General features: G+C 40.5%; 1 protein-coding gene across 1 annotated transcript in view; it reads right to left on the reverse strand.

Annotated features, from left to right (window-relative positions):
• The window catches only part of SGCD (sarcoglycan delta), a 350996-nt gene extending 332413 nt beyond the window's left edge, over positions 1-18583 (reverse strand). The window contains exon 1 of the mRNA XM_004428603.2: positions 18330-18583. Within this exon, the coding sequence (XP_004428660.2) occupies positions 18330-18518 (189 nt within the window). The 5' untranslated portion in view covers positions 18519-18583. The remainder of the gene's footprint in view (positions 1-18329) is intronic.
• Positions 18584-19562: the final 979 nt, after the last annotated feature.

Below are 19562 nucleotides of genomic sequence, written 5' to 3' on the forward strand. Positions count from 1 at the left end.
CCCAGATCATAACTCAAGTGTCCTGACTTTAATAATGATGAAACTATACATGGTTCTGGAGAGAAAACGGTAATAATAGCTCTTTAGAAAAAGCTACCAAGTCTGTGTATACTTTTGCTTTACCAATCCTTAGGGAAAAGGAGGAGTGACTCTCATTATTCTTGAAGCACTGTCCTGTCACTAACAATAGCCAGTTCCCATTTCTTATCTTCTGGAATAAGCCAAAGCCCCACAAAGGTAGGGAGGCTGACTTCATACCCATAGGGGAAAATGACCTTCCTATAGTCTGTGTACAAGACCAGAAAAGTACTGAACCTCTGCAAATCCTTTGAAAGTCACACACCTACTGGAGTTCTCTTTTTTCAACTGCTTACGGCTAACTGCAGCCCAGAGATGGACCAAAAGGTTTTCAATTCATGCGATAGCCAGACACTTTTCCTTCCAACTATAAGCCCCAAAGCCAATTTTGCAAAGTGCCACATTCTTTCTAAATATTCCATGGATTTCATTATGCATTTTAAAAAATGTAGCCCTGAAGCTAATAGTAAGATAGGCACTGAAAACATGTTCCTTTGGAATTGGTTCTATAATACTGGTTGTTAATGAACCTTGGAGAAATATAGCAAGGAAGAACACTTTTCAGAGTCAAAATTCACATACACTGACCATCTTGAAGCAAAAGTCACTCTAAAGTCAAGAGGTTCCCCAGGCTTATTGCTTTTACAATCCCACTAAAGAGGAGTCCATTCAGCTCTGTGAGAAGCACCTGTGATTGCCTTCCCCCCATCCCCATCCTTTCCCTTGCGATGACTCTCATTTTCATTCTACTCCCACGCCTCCCTGCATAGGCCTTGAGTATAGGCGTGGGACTTGTGACTTAGGCCCAAGCCAATGTCATAATCACACTCCCTGGCTGCAGTTACCAGGCCAGAGATAGGCATGTAACTCCATTAAGGCAAGTGAGACAGGTGATGAGTTTTGCTGTATGCTCCTGGGAAAGAAGCTTCTGGGTCTTCTGAAAGAGCTACAAAAGCAACACTCAACCCCCTTCTAGAAAATGAACAAAGAAGAGAGAAAAAGGGAGAATTTCACCAGCCTCAATTTATATGCAAGACTTATTAGAGAAATGATGAGGGAACTAATAAGAAAGTTTAATTGCCAATCAAGTGAGAATGGATGTTTTTAGAAAATAATTCATTAGGATTAAATATGGCTTTCTAAAGACCTCTGCAAAGAGAATAGCTTCTGCAGCAAGAGAATCTGGCTCAGTGTATGGTAAAGTTATCATTCTTCTCAGGAAGAGAAATCCTGGAAATATCAGGAGATTTTAAAAATAATAGCTATACTTTTTGACATGTAGCTGATCAATGTAATTTGAACTGTCATTCAAATAGACTAAAAAAGCCTAGGTAACTTATGAGAAGTAGTGGGCTTAGGAGAACATATCAAAATCATATTTCTAATTCTTTTGTTGGCTTCCATCAAAACAAAAGCAATGCTATTCTAGTATGCTTTTCTCACTGCATTTTCAAAACATAAAACACGGGTTTCCAAGGTAATCACTGACTTCCATGATAAAAATCATAAATCAAAGGAAAGAGTAATACTTTTAGAACTATGCAAGTTGATTTAGCATTACAAGGGACCACTAGAAATGTAGATAACCTGAAATCTGCCATTTAGAGGTCAGCAGAGAAAAGGTTATGGTTTGCATGGAAAAGCTATTTATGCAATCAACTGAACTTAATTATGCTTGTATAAATTTTATAAACACATCACAGATCTGGATTTTCAACTAATTAAGCTTTAGTTTAGTTGAGAAAACTAAACCATATAAGCTTTTATGAGAAACCCCTGCTCACCCATTGAAAAGAAAGAGGAAAAATCATAGTTTGTAGAAACCATCTGGAGAAATGAACAATTTAGGGAAGCTGCAAAGACAGAAATTATAGTCAATTATCCAAGATGTAAAGCCATATTTTGAGGTTATGCTGTCCTTCGTTTTCTCAAGAGTACCCCTTAATTAAATGCAAATAATTAGAAACGGCAATTAATAGATTGCTATAATTCCCTGATTAGATAGTAGAGCCAATACTTTCAGATTGCTGTGGACTCTGCAAAAAACCAAATGGAGTGTTTATTCATAAACTGCTCTACAATGTATTCATTATTAAAAAGTGTTCTACAGTGGTGCCATCTCAGAGGCTAGCCATGAGGTTAGCAGCCATCATGCCATCACCACTATTTCTAGGGCTTTTGGATAATTAATCTTCCTTGATAGATAGGAATATTGGTTTTGAATAGACCAGCTACAAGCATAGGGCTTCCAAGATAGCAAGACTTTCAACCACCTTATGTAAGCATCACATCATACAAATCAGGAACGAGCCACTAAAAGTCAAATGGCCTCTCATAAATGACATAGTGCAGAGCAGGGACCCAAGTGCAAGTGTGTTGTTCCTTCATTGTCTGTTAGCAAGGGCGTGCCTTTCTAGAGTGAAAGCTGAATGGCAATTCCATCTTCTTACCACTATACACAGACTGCCTGCTCCAAGCCTTTTCTCCATCAGGGCCTTTGAACTTGCCTCTCTCCGTGGAATCTCCCTCAGCTCTTTTCATGGCTGTCTCAATCTCATTCCTCGGGCTTCTACTAAAATCCACCTCTCCAGAGAGGCATATGCTGACCTGTGTCTAAAGCAAGCCATGCCCAATTACACATTGTCACATCTCTCTACTTCCTTCAGAAGACATATCACAATACATAATTATTTTGTTTATTTATTAGTTTGCTTCTTTTTAGGCTGTCTCATCCATTGGAATGGTTATACTTTGCTGTGTTTCGAACAGTTCTAAGTTGAATCAGCAATAACGTGTAGAGATAAAATATTGGAGTGACCGTAATTCTTATAGTAATGACGATTTTCAGCCACACCCAAGTTAAATATGCTTTTAAGACTCCATTAGTCATTCCTTTAAAAATGAGCTTATGACTCTATGCTGAATTTTAGAAAGTGAATTCTCTTCTTCTCTTTGAAAGGCAATTCTCCAAGTGTTCAAGTTGACGAATAATAGCAAGCATTTACTGTGTGTCTACCATGCTCTACTTCTGGTTGTCTCTAATCTTCCTCACAACTCTGCAAAGCAGGCATTAGGAATCCCATTACTACAAGTGAGTAAAGCAAGGTTGCCAATATCACCAGGCCCATCGGCAGCAGAGCTGAGGTTTGAACCTAGGTCTGTCTTCTCTAAATCCCGTTAAACCACACTGCCCCTCTCTAACATCACATTTTTTCACACATCAGGATCCTTCCAAGGCATCAGTTGGCGTCATGGCTTCAGCACAACTCTGGACAATGAGAGTGTGATGGAAAATGAGCCAAGATGTTGGGCAGTCTGGGCTGAGAGGATTTGCTCCAGCGTAATTAAGTCTGCTGGTTGTGAGGCCTCTTAACCTCTCTAAGTTCAGTAAGTGATTTGTCTAATATGAGAGAAAAGAATCAATAAGGTCCATTAGAAAACACAAAAGGAAGACAATTTCTCAATAAACTGTGGGAGGCACACCACTAGCATGGAGTAAGAAGTATTCATCCTAATGTTCCAGCATTTAGAAGGTTCTAGAAATCAGTGCATCTTAGGGATACTGCAGACCATCAGCATTCTTCATGTGCCCTGCTGTTGACTCTTTGAACCATCCCAATAATGCCACAAGCATGGGGACTGAGGGCTCTGAGGAATAAAGACAGTGACCTTTCAGCCTTCCGAGTATCATGGGAGGATGTACGGCACAGTTGTTAGGAGTTCTGGGTTCAGATTGCCTTCATATCTCAGCTCCATCACTGATTTCAACTGTGGGAAAGTGACTTGACCTCTCTTCTAAGCCTCAATTTCCTTATCTGAGAAAAGGGTATAATTATAGGACTCACCTCCTAGGGTTTTTAGGGGGATTAAATAGTATACCCCAAGTTAAGTGCTCAGTACCACGCATGGCACAGAATAAGCTCTCAATACATGTCATCCTACTAATGACAATAATCTATTTGCAAATCCTGCAGTTAATCTACCTGTGAATGGACAGACACAATGAACAAAACAAAAGAATTGTTATAAACAACCTTCCTTTTCCTAATACAGAAAGTATTTGTGTTAAATGTGAGGAATTAGTCTGCATTTATCCTTACAGTTGAGGTCCCTAATTCAACAATGATGTAGCCAAACGGTCCTTAAAGAAAGCAAGTATCATGACACACCCTTACTTCTTTTCTATTGATGGTTTTTCTTCTCATTTTCATTTTAGCTCCTTTATTTTTAATTTTTTTGAATCTCACAAGTATTACATAAGTACATTCTTCTCTCAAAATGTTCAATAGTACATGGTAACAAGAGAAAGTAGTCTTCCACTCAGCTCTCCCATCTGCCTCACTACCCGCTCACCAATCTAACTCCTCCCCCAGAGGAAACTATTGTTATCAGATTTTCTAGGGATCCATGTACAATGTTACTAGATTGCCATCATCTCTTTTGCCTTCCTCTTCTTTTGTTCAGTTTCACCTTTGGCATCAATGCAATTATCTTGTCTTGAAAGCCCGCTCTTTGATTATGCCAAATCACCCCTTCATACATTCTTACCGCATCCATGTATCATAGTGGCATTTTTACATTCATTTGTTCCAAGATGTGATTACTTCCTGTCCCCTCGCCAGCTAAAAAGCTCCATGAAGAAGGGACTGCATTTAGTTTTGTTCACGGTTGTACCTCCAGCACCTAGTACAGTGCTTAGCCCACAGGAAGAGCTCAACAAACATTTGTTGAATAAAGGACTGTTGTTCATTCATTAGGCTGTCACCAGATAGTAACTAGAGTAACAATAGATTTGAAGAGTTGAGGATTTCAAATAGGAACCATTCACCTAATTGGGTCCAAGAAACTATTTTTCAAAGAAAACCACAAAAGTCAGAGGCACAAGGCTCTCCACCAGTGAATGAACGAGACACAAATTATCCCTGCTCTCATGAAACCTTCCTTGCCAAGAATTGCAATGCAGGTTTCAATTGAGAATATCTGAAATTGCTTATGTGAACTGTAAAGCATTCATTTCTAAAACAGCAACCATGTATGGCACGAAGCTGGTTTAACCCAGTGAGTGCCCGAGTGACCCAAATGATCATTTTCTTCTACCTTTGGGTTTTAGGGACAGTACTTCTCTTTATATCTTGGAATTAAGAGATTTGTCAGAGAGAGAAAATATGCTTGCTTGACATGGTAGATTATAGTCTTGTGAATTAATGGTTAACATTCCCTGACATTGGCCAACCCATATTTGACAGCCAGCTAAGGGACAAGAATGTGCTGAGTCTTTTACCATATATCCCATAAACACTGGCTCCATGACTTGCCTGAGTCTGCAAAAGGCAATTGCTGCCAACTTCTATTGCTCACTGTTCATTCTTGTTTATTCTAAAGTTGGGAGGTTGACTGTAGTACTTATTAGGCATGAGAACTGAAGCAGATCACTGAGCCTCAGCTGCCCCTTCAACCAAAAGGGTAAAATTAAATCGTCTCTGCCATGCCTCTCCCGTGGGGATGTTTGTAAAGAATCAGATAATGCATTTACTTTTGCTAATAATGCAATAGACATGAACAGGCTTTCAAAGGTGCAAAGAACTCTTACAAACATAAGGGATGTTATGAGAGTGGAATGGAGTTCTGTTTTCTTTTATTGTGTCCCTTGAAATATAGAAGGTTCCTAAAAATACCTGTTGAAATGGAATGACGATTACGTCAACATGGGGATGATAATGATTTCATGGATCTTTTTACTGTTAGTTTTTCGAAGAGGGAACCACACACCAGGGCTCCCTCATAGCATCTGGTCATGCTAGATACTTGATAAGTTAGTGTTAATGACTCAATGTTCTACCATATTATTTTCTACTGAAAAAGGCTTAAACTGACCTCAAGTTCCATTCACTAATTCATTCTTTATAATAAACACTTACAGAGCACCTATTATTAGAAAATCAAGTTTTAAGAGAGGCTAAGAAGTTCTCTACTTAATAAAGTTAGTCGATAATGAAAAGCTGTCCAAAATGCATAATTTTATCTACACAAGCATCCAGTTACAAGGTTTATCCACGAAACAGAAAGGCTATGTCCTGCCTAGGAATTTTTTCCTGTTCTTTAACTTCTCACTTATCAAAGCAACAAGTAGTTAGATTATTCACGTGCAGCTTAGTGAATGCAGAAAAATAATTCAAAAAGCAACCACACCGTGCCGGCCCCACGGCTTAGCTGTTAAAGTGCACACGCTCCGCTACTGGTGGCCTGGCTTCGGATCCCGGGCGTGCACCGACGCACCGCTTCTCCGGCCATGCTGAGGCCGCGTCCCACATACAGCAACTAGAAGGATGTGCAACTATGACATACAACTATCTACTGGGGCTTTGGGGGGAAAAAAAAAGGAGGAGGATTGACAATAGATGTTAGCTCAGAGCCGGTCTTCCTCAGCAAAAAGAGGAGGATTAGCATGGATGTTAGCTCTGGGCTGATCTTCCCGACAAAAAAAAAGTAAATAAAAAGCAACCACACCATGATTCTTTTATTTATTTATTTATTCTTTTGAGGAAGATTAGCCCTGAGCTAACATCTATTGCCAATCCTCCTCTTTTTCCTGAGGAAGATTGGCCGTGGGCTAACATCCGTGCCCATCTTTCTCTACTTTATATGGGATGCTGCCACAGTATGGCTTGATAAGCGGTGCACAAGTCTGTGCCCAGGATCCCAACCTGCAAACCCCGGGCTGCCAAAACTGAGCATGCAAATTCAACCACTATGCCACTAGGCTGGCCCCTACCCCATGAGTCTTATAACAAAGGTGCTAGTTATGTAGTTAGTACGACTCCTTAAAATATTCACGAGGATAAAAATGCCTGAGTAGTCAATGGCTAAACCTGTACTGAAATGCCCATTCCTTATTACTCCTAGCGATACGCTGACCATCTCTGCCATGATGAAGAGCAATTGTTGGTGGTGGTAGTGCTGTGGCAGATTGTACTTTGCAAAGACGGCCACAACACTATCTCCGTATTAGTTTCCTGTGTCTGCCATAACAAATTACCACAAAACTGATGGCTTACAACAGCAGAACTGTATTCTTTCACAGTTCTAGAAGCCAGAAGTCTGAAATGAAGGTGTCAGCAGGGCTGCACTTCCTCCGGAAGCTCTAGAGGAGAATTCATTCTTTGACTTTTCCATCTTCTAGTGGCTGTCGGCATTCCTTGAGGCCACATCACCCTGAGCTCTGCCTCTGCGCTCGTACTGCCTGCTCCTCTTCTGTCTGTGTCAAATCTTCCTCTGCTAGACTCTTATAACGACACTTGTCATTGGGTTTAGGGTCCAACTAGATAATCCAGGATGATCTCATCTCGAGATCCTGAACTTGGACAAGCCAAACAAGGTAACATTCACAGGCTCCAGGGATTAAGCTGAGGACATATCTTTTTGGAGGCCACCATTCAACTCACTACACTCTCCCATCCCACATGCTCTTCTAGAACCTTGCAACTCCACCATGTAGAGGGGGAGTCTTTGTGCCCTCCCCTTGAATCCAGACAGGACTCTGTGTCTGCCTTCACTAGTGGAGTAAAGTGGAAGTGACGCTACCTAACTTCTGAGGCTAGGTCAAGACAGCATGATCCACTTCTACCTTGTTTAAGTGGAACACACATTCTGGAATCCAGCTATCATGAGGACAGGAAGCCCAAATTAGCCCACATGGAGGGGTCACGTGTAGGTATTCTGGCCTACTGAGGTCCCAGCTCACAGCTAGAATCAACCACCCTAAGTAAACATGCCTCTAGAAGATTTCAGCCTCAGCTGTTGAGTCCTCCCCAGCCTTGGAGTCTCCCCAGCTCAGGTGCTAGACATCAGGGAGTAGCGAGAAGCCATTCTCACTGAGCTCTGCCCAAATTGGAGATTCCAGAGCAAAGTAAATTATTACTGTTACATTAAACCACTAAGTTTTGGGATGGTTTGCTGTGTAGCAATAGATAATGAGACCAATTATTCATTAAATAATTGAGTGGATTAAGATAAAAAATAAAAAACAGCACATGAGACGTATTTCCTATCATTTATCCTCTTGGATTTTTGTCTAACTATAGTCTGAGCAAACATACACACATGCACACACACTCACTTCTAGAGGAAAAAATGATTCCTTCTCTTTCATTGTGAGTCAACAAGTATGGAAGAATCCTGTAATTAGACACAGAAACTATCTGGGTTGTGGAGGACCTAATATATCATCTGGTTCAAACTGCATATTTTACAGATTGGGAGAATCAGGCTCAGAAATGGTCCCTGACCCTCCCCCCTCAGTATAGCTCTTCACCCAACAAAGGTTCACCTTGTTCCTCACAGGCAAGACGAAAAATCTATCACAGTCTCGTCACCTTCCCAATAAGGCATATTATAAGGAGGAGAGGAGACAGAGACAGAATGAGTGTGTGGAAAGGAACAAAACTGCCGTAAACATAGTTATTTTGGGCCACCTTTTCATGAGTTTATGAGAAACCTTCTTTTCCTCTTTCTATTAAATTGAGTTTGTTTGTTTGCTTTCCTACCTTAACACCATGTCTCCAGCTCTTAAAAATTGTCCAAGGCACAGAAAGGAAAGGCAAAAATTGCCATATGGAGAGGAATGAAAACTTGTTAGCACGCCCTCCAAGACCTACTGAAGAGGTAGGCTGGTAGATTCTAGACCTGTTTTGTAACAAAAAACTTTCTGCAATGATGGAAATATTTTATATCTGCTCTATTGATGGCAGTACCTACTAACCCTATGTAGCTACTGAATAATTATGATGAGGCTAGTGTGACTGAGCAACTGAATTTTTAATGTTATTTAATTTTAATTCTGTATCAGACAGTGCAATTCTAGACAAAGTATTTACAGAGCCATCCCGAGCCCAGAAATCCTAACTAACGACTCTCAGGCAACCCAATTGACCTGAAACCTCCTCACATTTACTGTATTTCTCTCTACAGTCGGAATAACCCCCGTCTGCCGTGGAAGGACTGACCCTCCAGTTCTCCATGGTAACATGCCCCTTGGGATTTGGAACTTCTCTCCTACAATTGCTTAATGCCTCAGTAAGAGTGAACACATCCCCAAGACGTGGTCACAACTTCTGATTTCTGAGAGTTATTCAGAGTTCACAGCCACTTGATCGATAAGACCTAAAAATCCCATGTGTGAGAGCCTGTGTGTGATGTATGAAGACAGAAATATTTCCAAGGAGATTTTCTGATATTATTTCTCTCAATTCTATAATCATAAAAAAATGAATTTTGAGTGTATGAAAACTATAACAGGTGGCAAAAGTCATGAATATTATGCAAATAATAGGTTGAAGTTGAACACTAATTTGTTTATAATTCGAACTCAAGTTTCTCAGTTTGACCTCTCAAGAATGTCTGTAATTTGCATCCTGTTCAACTTGACTAGTGTCAGCTCCCACTCTCTCCTTCTCCAGCCCTTCCTCTCTCTCTAGTGTCTGGAGCTCTCAATCCTAGAGCCACAGTGTCTGAGGCTTTCCAATCAAGTTTAACTCCCCCACTCCCAGGCTTTAATCACGGTGCTTTCTCAGCTTTAAACACCACTCGAAAGGCCTTATCCATCCTTTAAGACTTGTCCAGTGCCTTCTAGCTTTAGCTGATTTCTTCTTTCATACTCCTTTAAAATATTTGTCATTTTTGGAACATATTAAAATTATACATGGGGCCGGCCCCGTGGCTTAGCGGTTAAGCGCGCGCGCTCAGCTACTAGCGGCCCGGGTTTTGATCCCGGGCGCGCACTGACGCACCGCTTGTCCGGCCACGCTGAGGCGGTGTCCCACATACAGCAACTAGAAGGATGTGCAGCTATGACATACAACTATCTACTGGGGCTGGTGGGGGGGGGGGGAAGGAGGAGGATTGGCAATAGATGTTAGCTCAGAGCCAGTCCTCCTCAGAAAAAGAGGAGGATTAGCACAGATGTTAGCTCAGGGCTGATCTTCCTCACAAAAAAAAAAAAAATTATACATGTGTTTTTTCTTCCTAGTAAATTACAAGCTATTAAACTGTAGCATCGTCTTTATTACAATCTTTACTGTCCACACAAATCAGTGTACTGCACAAATAATGTGCTTAAGAAATACCGATTGAGTTTAAATAAATATGCCCAATAAATTGTATACATTTGTAACAAGCTTGGTTTATAGCCTTTTTCAGCATTTACAATGACCAAAATCATCCTTGATGATTTACATTCTTGCAAAGGTATAAAACACAGTCAGCTTCAAACCAAATGGGACATTACCGAGCTATATACTCCAGGACTGATCATGGAACACAGTGAATTTTTGTCTTTTGTTTTTCTGCATTACAGTTTTTGTGCCGCCTTCAAAAATAACATTTTGGCAATTTTTCAGGTTGATTAATTTGAGCTACTGGATGAAAAGCGACCACGAGAGTGAAAGCACTGAGAGATGGAGGCACGATGTTCTCAGTATAGGAAGCCTTTCCAAGTTCCCGAATGAAGCTGGCGTCGGCGCTGAAGTGGATGCTCCTCACACACGGTATATTCATCAAATGTTAAATGAAAAGTCTAACTAAAGCCAATAATATCATTTTGTCTTATTTGCTCAGCAAATCTGTATATTAACTACGATGACGTTTCCTACTTCCATTCTATTTCACACTCCATTATTACCCTTCTTTTCTCATGTAATTAAAATGTAGCAGGTAGCTGATACACGGGAGGTAGTGTTTGTATTAAAAATACCTTTTCATAATCAAATTGGAGCACTCATCACATTTATGATCTGTCTACCTTAATAAATCAACTAATACTTCATTTAAAAGCCATATAAAGCTCTATTAACCCATCCTAACACATTTTAATTTAAAGTGACAGGCTATTCATAATTTTTTACTATTCATTTATTCAATAAACATTCTAAGTATCTACTGTGTGCTAAGCAAGGTACTTAAAGCTGTGGTTACAAAGATGAATAGTTTAAGGTTACTGTCTGCTGAAGCTCACAGCCTAGTAGGAGAAACAGGAAAAGAAATAAATGCAGTAGGCATGTCCCCCATTGCATGACATCAGGAAGAGCAAAACACAAAAGAGCGAGTCATCAGCTTAATCTGGGAGGACTTCAGAGAATAAATGACACGTAAGAGAAAAGCTTAAAAAGGGCAATGTTTATAGCAAATCAAATGTAGATATGATTTTCAAGTAAATTTCTGACCTAAGGGGAGGGAAGTCCTGGCCTGGATGCTCAAGGAACGGGACTTGGAGAACTACGTGACTTTGCCCTCCCAGGCCACAGCTGATGGGGCATCTCCCTCAGTCTATGGGCATGCAAGCAAGCTACAAGGTGATGTGCAAAATCTGCTGGGCCAATGTGTCACCGACTAGGTGCCCGAGGAACTCAAGGGTGGGTTTGGAAGCTTTTAACTGTTTTTCCAAATTGTTTTTTTTTTTCCCTTGTGTTATGTTAAGGAGATGCAACCACCAACCTCCCTGAACCAGACCAGGCCTCACCACTGGAGCTAGGCCCATGACCTTTGCCTTATTTTTTTTTTTTTTTTTTAATTTATTTTTATTTTTTCCCCCCCAAAGCTCCAGCGGATAGTTGTTTGTCGTAGCTGCACATCCTTCTAGTTGCTGTATGTGGGACTCGGCCTCAGGATGAACGGAGAAGTGGTGCCTCGATGCGCACCCGGGATCCGAACCCGGGCCGCCAGCATCGCAGCGCGCGCACTTAACCACCAAGCCACAGGGCCGGCCCATGCCTTATTTTTAATGCTAAGATCTTTCCAGGAGGAGCTTAGGCCTTATCACTGTAACCTGCAGTGCACATGGAAGCATGTTTTCCAACTGAGCCTGCGCAAGCAAATATCTGCCTCTCCCTTTTGAATATTCATTCTCCATCCAAAATAAAGGCCCTTACTTCCCTTTGTTCGGGGACACCATGAGTTTGGAAATGATTCCTCATGGTCTCCTATTTGCTACAAATAGACTTTACTTTGTGAGACAACTTCCACTGGTGTAGAGTCTTATTTAACTGGCCACGAGGCGAGCCCACTTGGTTCAGTAACAAATGCAGTTCCTTCTCTGGGATTTCACCTGGATTACAAGAGACTGGGACAGGAAGAGGTGGGAACTGAAGGGGAAAGGTCTTTACAGAGGGAAGGTCCAAAGCAGCTGCATGCTGAAGTAGCAAGGACGCAGAAAACCTGAATATACACAGGGAGTTAGCTGGTAGCACAGCAAGGGTAGAAGGCAAACAGAAGCAGTGTTCCAGGGCAAGACCAATGCCACGTGCTCCAGGAAAGGCAGAGGGTGGACTTCCCCGGAAGGGCCTTGGTTCCTGACAATACTCTAGGTCCCCCTGCTGTGAGGCCCACCCACGCACCCACGAGATCCCTGGCCCCTTCCCTCAGCATGTGTCTCCTCACTCCCCTCCACTTGAGCTAGTTTGACCGGGTCGCCTTTCCTTGAGCCTTCCCCAAACAGATGATGTGTCAGTGTCCTGAGTTATGGAACGCACTGGCCATTCTCTCTGGCTTTTACTGTTTTACAATGTGTCCAATTTACAAGTATTAGAATGCCTTCCTCTGACCCTCAGCGGATCTTTATCTTACTTTAGGGTAAATAAATCATGTTTTGGACATCGCACTGAACAAATTCAATTTGTCTTCATGAAAAACAGCACTTGGAAAATGGGCAGCAGAGTGTACTGATTAAGAGCCTGGGCTCTAGAGCCAGACTCCCTGCAACCCAGTCCCAGCTTCATGGCTCACTGACGGCGTGACCTTGGGCGAGTGACTGCACTTCTTGGAGCCTCTGCTTCCCCATCTGTAAAATGTGAGTAATAGGGCTATTCACCTTGTAGGGTTTTTATGAGGATTATATGGGAGAATTATAAAGTAGTTCTGTAAAAGCTTTTATTAAACAAGTAGACATTCATTTCTTACATAATCACAAATATAATGGTCTGAATTTTGTAATTTTAATGAATGGAAAGAGAAACAGAAGTTAGGAGATCTAGTAAATGCAGGTATAGATAGGTATAATTGGGGCCGGCCCGGTGGCGCAGTGGTTAAGTTTGGCGTGCTCTGCTGCAGCAGCCCAGGGTTCACAGGTTCAGATCCCAGGCTTGGACCTACACCACTCGTCCAGCCACGCTGTGGTGGCATTCCACATACAAAATAGAGGAAGATGGGCACAGATGTTAGTTCAGGGCCACTCTTCCTCACCAAAAAAAATAAATAAATAATATTTTAATTCCTCATCTGTAAAACGGGGGTATAAAAAAAAAGATAGCTATAATGTATTAAGGACCAACCATGTGCCTGGCACTGACCGGGTACGTGACATCCATCATCTCATGTATGTAGTCTCCACAAAGGCAACTGACAATTGACAAACACATATTGAATGCCGACTGTATTCTAGGCACTGGGCTGCGGCTACACAGCTGGCGAGAACATAATCCCTGCTCTTGAGAAGTTCTCAGCATGACTGGACTGCTGTAGCTGAATCAGGCAACCTCGCCATCCACTCTGGTTCCAGCATCTGTGAAATGAGGATGTCTGATAAGGTGATTCCTAAGGTTCCTATTTCATACTCACTGGGCTAAGAGATCATGCCATTTATTGATGATTCCCGAGCCTTTTAAGTTTTGCCACTTAATAACCACTTGTGCTAAATGACAGTGTTGATGATCAATACTGTAGTATTTTGGGAGGTCTCTCAGGCCAGGTTATTCGGATTTGGCTACTAGAATGTGCTGACAGAAGCAGCAGCCCTCTACGGAGTGAGATCTCACACCGTCAAGGAAAAGACCAAAAGACAAAACCAGAGAGTTCAAACAGGAAGGAGTCTTACAGCCTTAAAGGACACCTTGTTCAACACATTCATTTCTATACTGAGTCCCAGAGGAAAAGGCATCCACTTTCTTGATAGTCGTGCTAGGGCTTTTTGCACTGCAAATATTAAACTGGCTAATAGACCAAGCTCCAGAGTCAGATTGCTTGGATTCAAACCTCTACTATGCCACTTGATAGCTGTGTGATCAAAAATCAAGTTACTGAGCCTCTCTCCTCCCTTATAAAGTTAGTATCAAAATAGTACCTACCCACGTAGAGATTACGTTAGATAATACTTTTAAATTCAACAGCATAGTGCCTGGTGCAGAATGAGCCTTCAATAAATAATGATGATGATAGCGAACACTAACACAAAGCACCTACTATGTGTCAAGCTCCGTTCTGAGCACTTTATACTCATCACCTCATTTAATTTTCACAACAATCCATTGAATAGGTAGATATTGTTATTACTCCTAGGAAATTGCAGCGCAGAGAGGTTGAGAAACTTGCCAAGGTTCACCCAGTAAGTAGCAGGACCCAGATTTGTACCTAGAGCATCTGTCTCTAGAGTCTGAGCCCTTAACCACTACACTGTGGAGTAGGGTCTCTCATGACTTTCTGTTGGCAACATTGAGTCTTCCTATGCGTCAGAGGCTGCTATAAATGCTTAGCATGAATTAACTCACTGAGTCTTCTCACCAAACTATGACATGGGTATTATTATTAAGTTTAGATTAAATGTTTACATTAACACAACAAGAGGATAAAACAGAAGGTAGAGAGAGTGGAGGGAGAGAGTCATCAGCTACAGTGCCAGGAGAAGTAAAATAAGGACTGAACATTCAGAACTTCCTGGCACTACTCTAGGCAGAATGTCAGTGGATACCTCAGACGGGAGGGAAATCTGAGATCATATGACTCAGGGTGGGCAACAGAGGTAATGAACCATTTTGTTGAAGAGCCAGACCATTGTAGCACTTATGGGGAGGAGGTACAGTGTAGTGGGAAATGTTAGGCTTTAAAGTCAAACACCAGCTCTTTGACTTACTAGCTGTGTGTCTTGCAGCAAGTCACTCAACTTCTCTGAGTCTTGGATTTTCTTTTATTAAAATGGAGATAATACTACCTAATTTGCAGAGTTGTTTTGAAAATTAAATGAGAGATATTTTAAGTGTCAAGCACAGTGACTAGCACAGAATAGGCACTTAATAAATACTAGTTCTCTTGTACAGCCCAGTGTGTGATTAACCAGGATAGGTTGACTTATGGGTGTTTACAGTATAGGTAAACCACCACCCCTCCACATAAGGAAAAATTGAGGAGAAAAGTGTAACCTTGTTCTCCTGCCCAGTAATGAACACCAGAATATTCTGCTAGGAGCAGAGGAGAGCAAAATCTTTTTTTTTTTTTTTTTTTCTGATTTAGATCCAGGACAAAGAAAACTTGGTTGGAGGTTTGTCCAGATTGCTATCATGGAAGGGCTCTTCCAACACAGATCCTTGGGGATGGCACAGAAAACATGTCTGACCAGAAGCTAAAATTCTGGATATCCAACCTTGGGTAAATTGCCAAGTCCTCAGAAACATTTTGATGACATCATTCTCTTGGTTCGTCATTATTCACAGGGTTTGATTATAGTGTGAGCTTTCCCAAATCACAAATTATTGAACATTCCAGAGATACAAAATAATCACTCTTTCCTATTGACAATATTTTTAAATCTCTACATACATAAAGTGCTTAACTATTATCTCATTGATTTCTTTGCTCTTTCACCCACATTCCTCAATATAACCTTGGTTAATACCTCATTCTTTTTCAAGATCTTCACTATCAGTAAATTATTATTTGTGGAATAGAATTATAATTCTAAAAGAATATGTTTTATCCTGTGATTGACGGAAAGATATGTTCTTAACTTGAAGGGAAAGACCAATTTCCTGACACTTCAGCTCTATTTGCTCAAATGCATTACTATTATAAAGCACCAATTACGGCTAATAATGGCATTATTCTCACCTCAGTAAGTACTTGGTTTGGTAAAGCTTTAAGAACTCTCAAGTTTGGCAATCAATTTAGTTAACTACAGGAAATAGCCTATTTCATATAGATTATTACCTTAATGTCACATTGCTCCCCAAGCTCACATACACTCAGAGTGAATTGTCACTCAATATACATTTACATATACCTCTCACTATTAAGCTTGCCAGATAAAACACATTCTAGAAGACATATTTGAATAATATCACAGTTATCAAGGTTTGAGTTCATCAACTCCACTGCATTCACTCCCAAATCTTTCAGGTTCTATAAATTAACTTCATGCCAGACTAGGTAAAAAAATCACCAAAATAGCCCCAAATAGGGGATTAGGGAGATACACAAGTTCCAGTGGAAAGGTAATTAATTTTATCATGCTTTTTGGGCCCCACCGTCCAATGGTTCCCAGCCAGAACCTGGGAGTGTTCCAGAATGTCTTCCAATCCATCAACTCCTATATCTAACTAGTAGTTGAAGTGTGTCAATTCCATCTTGTAAATGTCTTTTGAATCTTTATTGTCCATTCTACTGCCCAAGCTTCAGTCTTCTCCTATTTAATATTGCAATACAGAAGCACTTCCACTTTACAAGTTTGTGAAACACCAAACAAAAACATCATAGGACATGCATATCAACAGATGGCAATTGTGGTCACTTAGACTTAATTCCAAATGGAGCCAGGACACCCTTTAGAGCCCTAAGCTCTGAATAACTTTCCCCGTTCTATTGCATCCTCATCTGAGCAAGCTTTTAGACTTCATCCAACCACATCTGTCTCTCCTGCTTAAAACACTTCTCTGAATTTTGCTTGCGTTTAAAGAAAGTCAGTCCAAGTTCAACAAAGTGTTTACTGACTCTGATTCAGAAACAGCAGCTAATGTGCTCCGATATTCCAGAATATATTACCTTTCACCCCCACAATCCCATGGAAATTGACCTGTATTGTCTTCCAAATTACATATTGCAATACAGAAGTTTTCTGTATTTTTCAAAAGAACTATTTTTCCTCAAGAAAGAAATCTGTAAAATTAAAGTAATTTTTGGTTAGATAGTTTCCTAGCTTTACAAGTATTAAAAAGTGAGCCATTCTGATGCCTGAAGCAGCATCTCTAACCTTGGTTTATAGAGTCCTAATTAAGTCACGTACCAACATCCCCTCCCAAGAGTGATGAACGAAGTCACGGAAAGGAGGTTCAGCCCCTGCTCTTCTCAAAATTGAGTCTGCCTTGGAAACACACATAAAAATTATCTTAAGTGATAAGTATAATAATAGATACATAAACGGAGATATAGAAGCATCAAAGAGGGGTGTTACCAGGCAGCGAAGGCTGAGAAAAGCAGCCCAAGCAGAAAAAACGACCCGAGCCAAGACAAGGAAGTATGACTATGCATAGTGTGTTAAGAATAAAATGAACTTTATAATTCAGAAAAGGCAAATAGCCACCATCACATTTGGGATTTTCACATGAAAACCTTACTGTTAATTGGTTATATACACATTTCTTTATCAAACAGGATTTATTTTTATTGCCAATCTAATTGCTTACTTCTGACATCAAAACAAGAAAGTATTCTCAGGGCAGCAAATTACTGCCCATTATGCCCTCACTAAGCACTTAAATTACTTATATTGCTAGTGTAGACCAGAATCTCTATTGAAAACACTTCAGAATAACTCTAGAAGTCATTTTGCCAGGATTTTCTTTTCATCTGAACTTCAACAAGTCAATGTTCAATCTGTATAGCGGCCCTATACAGATTGAATTTCTTCAAAGTGACATAAACACAGATTCTTCAAATAGGACGCATAGCTACCCTCCTCTCATTTCCATCCTACCCATGCAGTGGCAAAGAGAATTGCCTTCCTAAAAATTAAGCAGACTCAATTAACCACAGTAATGGGCTACCAGGTGTGTCTAGACAGTTAAAATTCTTGGATAATCCCTAAAGCCTTATTTTACTCAGATGTTTCAACCTGCTATCTCACAAAACCTTTCATAGTCACTACTGAAATTTGGGAAAACTTAATACTTTGGATTTATCCCATATTTTTTCGTCTATTATTTACTCAAAGTGTTTGTAAACTGCAGGATACAGAAACAGTTATAAAAATGGAAAGAAAGCATACGAGAGATCGTAAAGGAGGGAAATGACTCTAAGTTAGATTATTAGCCTCTGAAGAATTGAGATTAGATAGAAGTCAATCCCCATATGTCACCTGAACAGAAATGGTTTTTAACTAAAATGCCAGGTTTCAGGGTATTTTGAATCCTACTACCATCACTTTTCCACATTCCTTTTCCTTGCACCACATTTTCCCTTCCCCCAAAGAGAGCTAAAGAAATCTGTGTGGTTTTACTTACAATTGTGAAGTTCATGACTTTGAGAATCCAGATGGTCATGGCCAAGTTCACCAGTATTAAAATCATCAGGAGTAAGACAAAGAAATACAGGCATCTTTTCCGCCAGCCATAAATCCCCACTTTGTATACCTGTGGCCCCTCGGAGCTGGGCATGGTGCTCCGGTGGTGTGTATACTGTTCTTGAGGCATCTGAAATAAACGAGGCGAGAGAGAAGCACTCACATTAAACCGCTGAGAGAGAGAGAGAGAGAGAGAGAAAAAAGAATGGAAAAAAAATCAACTGATGGAGAGATATAGCTGGCTGCTGTCTGTACGCTTCCACCCTCCTGACAACTCTAAAAATCTGTTTCCTCTAGACAAAGTGGCTCCTCTGGATGCTTGCTGTAGCCCTCTCATTTTACGCAACCATCTTTCACGATGTGTACTGAGACATCCACATACACACGTATCATGGGAGGAAAGGGACTCCTAGGAAGCCATTTTCCAAATGACTCTTAGAATTCCAACATCTTTGTGAGGGAGACACTCAAAGACATATCAAGTCTTGAGGGCAAAATTTAGAATTAGTCTGAGAAAATAAATTGACCGCAGCAGTTCCTCTTGGTAGTATAATAATACTATTCAAGCAATTTATTTGCAGGTGAAAATGATCTCAAATGCAATCGTTCTGTATTGCCTGACAATCAGTGTCAAAAGAAACAATTTTCGGGGGTCCTGATGGGCACATAGATTAGGCCTCAGGAATCTTCAACAAGTGATAGCCTATGCTTAAATGCCTCCCTTGACAGAGACTTCACTACTCTATACTCTACTTCCTTATGAGTTAGACAATTCTAATTGTTATCCGTCAACGAATTTATCTTCAAAGTCAAGTAAGGTGTAAACATGTCTTTCAGGATCTTGTAGGCTAATGGGAGGAATGAACTAGTTAAACACTGATTATACTAGAGTGAGAAAAGTTAGAAAAATATTTGTTAATATTAAGTAACATGCAAATCCTTTTTAAAGTAAGGAAGCTGTCCCAAACCCCTGCTGTTGACACAAATTATCTTTATACTAGCACTAGTAATTAGGTACCAACACAAATCTAAGTAAACTTATCACGTTTATAAAATCCTAAAACCAAAACAAATTTTAAAATTAATTGTAAACAAAACTACCAATGTGTACTATTTAAAATGGGAAATAACTGTGATAACATGGATGGGCCTTGAGGGCATTATGCTGAGTGAA

This window comes from Ceratotherium simum, chromosome 4 (genome assembly GCF_057802395.1).
Source record: "Ceratotherium simum simum isolate JZ-2026a chromosome 4, ASM5780239v1, whole genome shotgun sequence".
Taxonomy (NCBI): domain Eukaryota; kingdom Metazoa; phylum Chordata; class Mammalia; order Perissodactyla; family Rhinocerotidae; genus Ceratotherium; species Ceratotherium simum.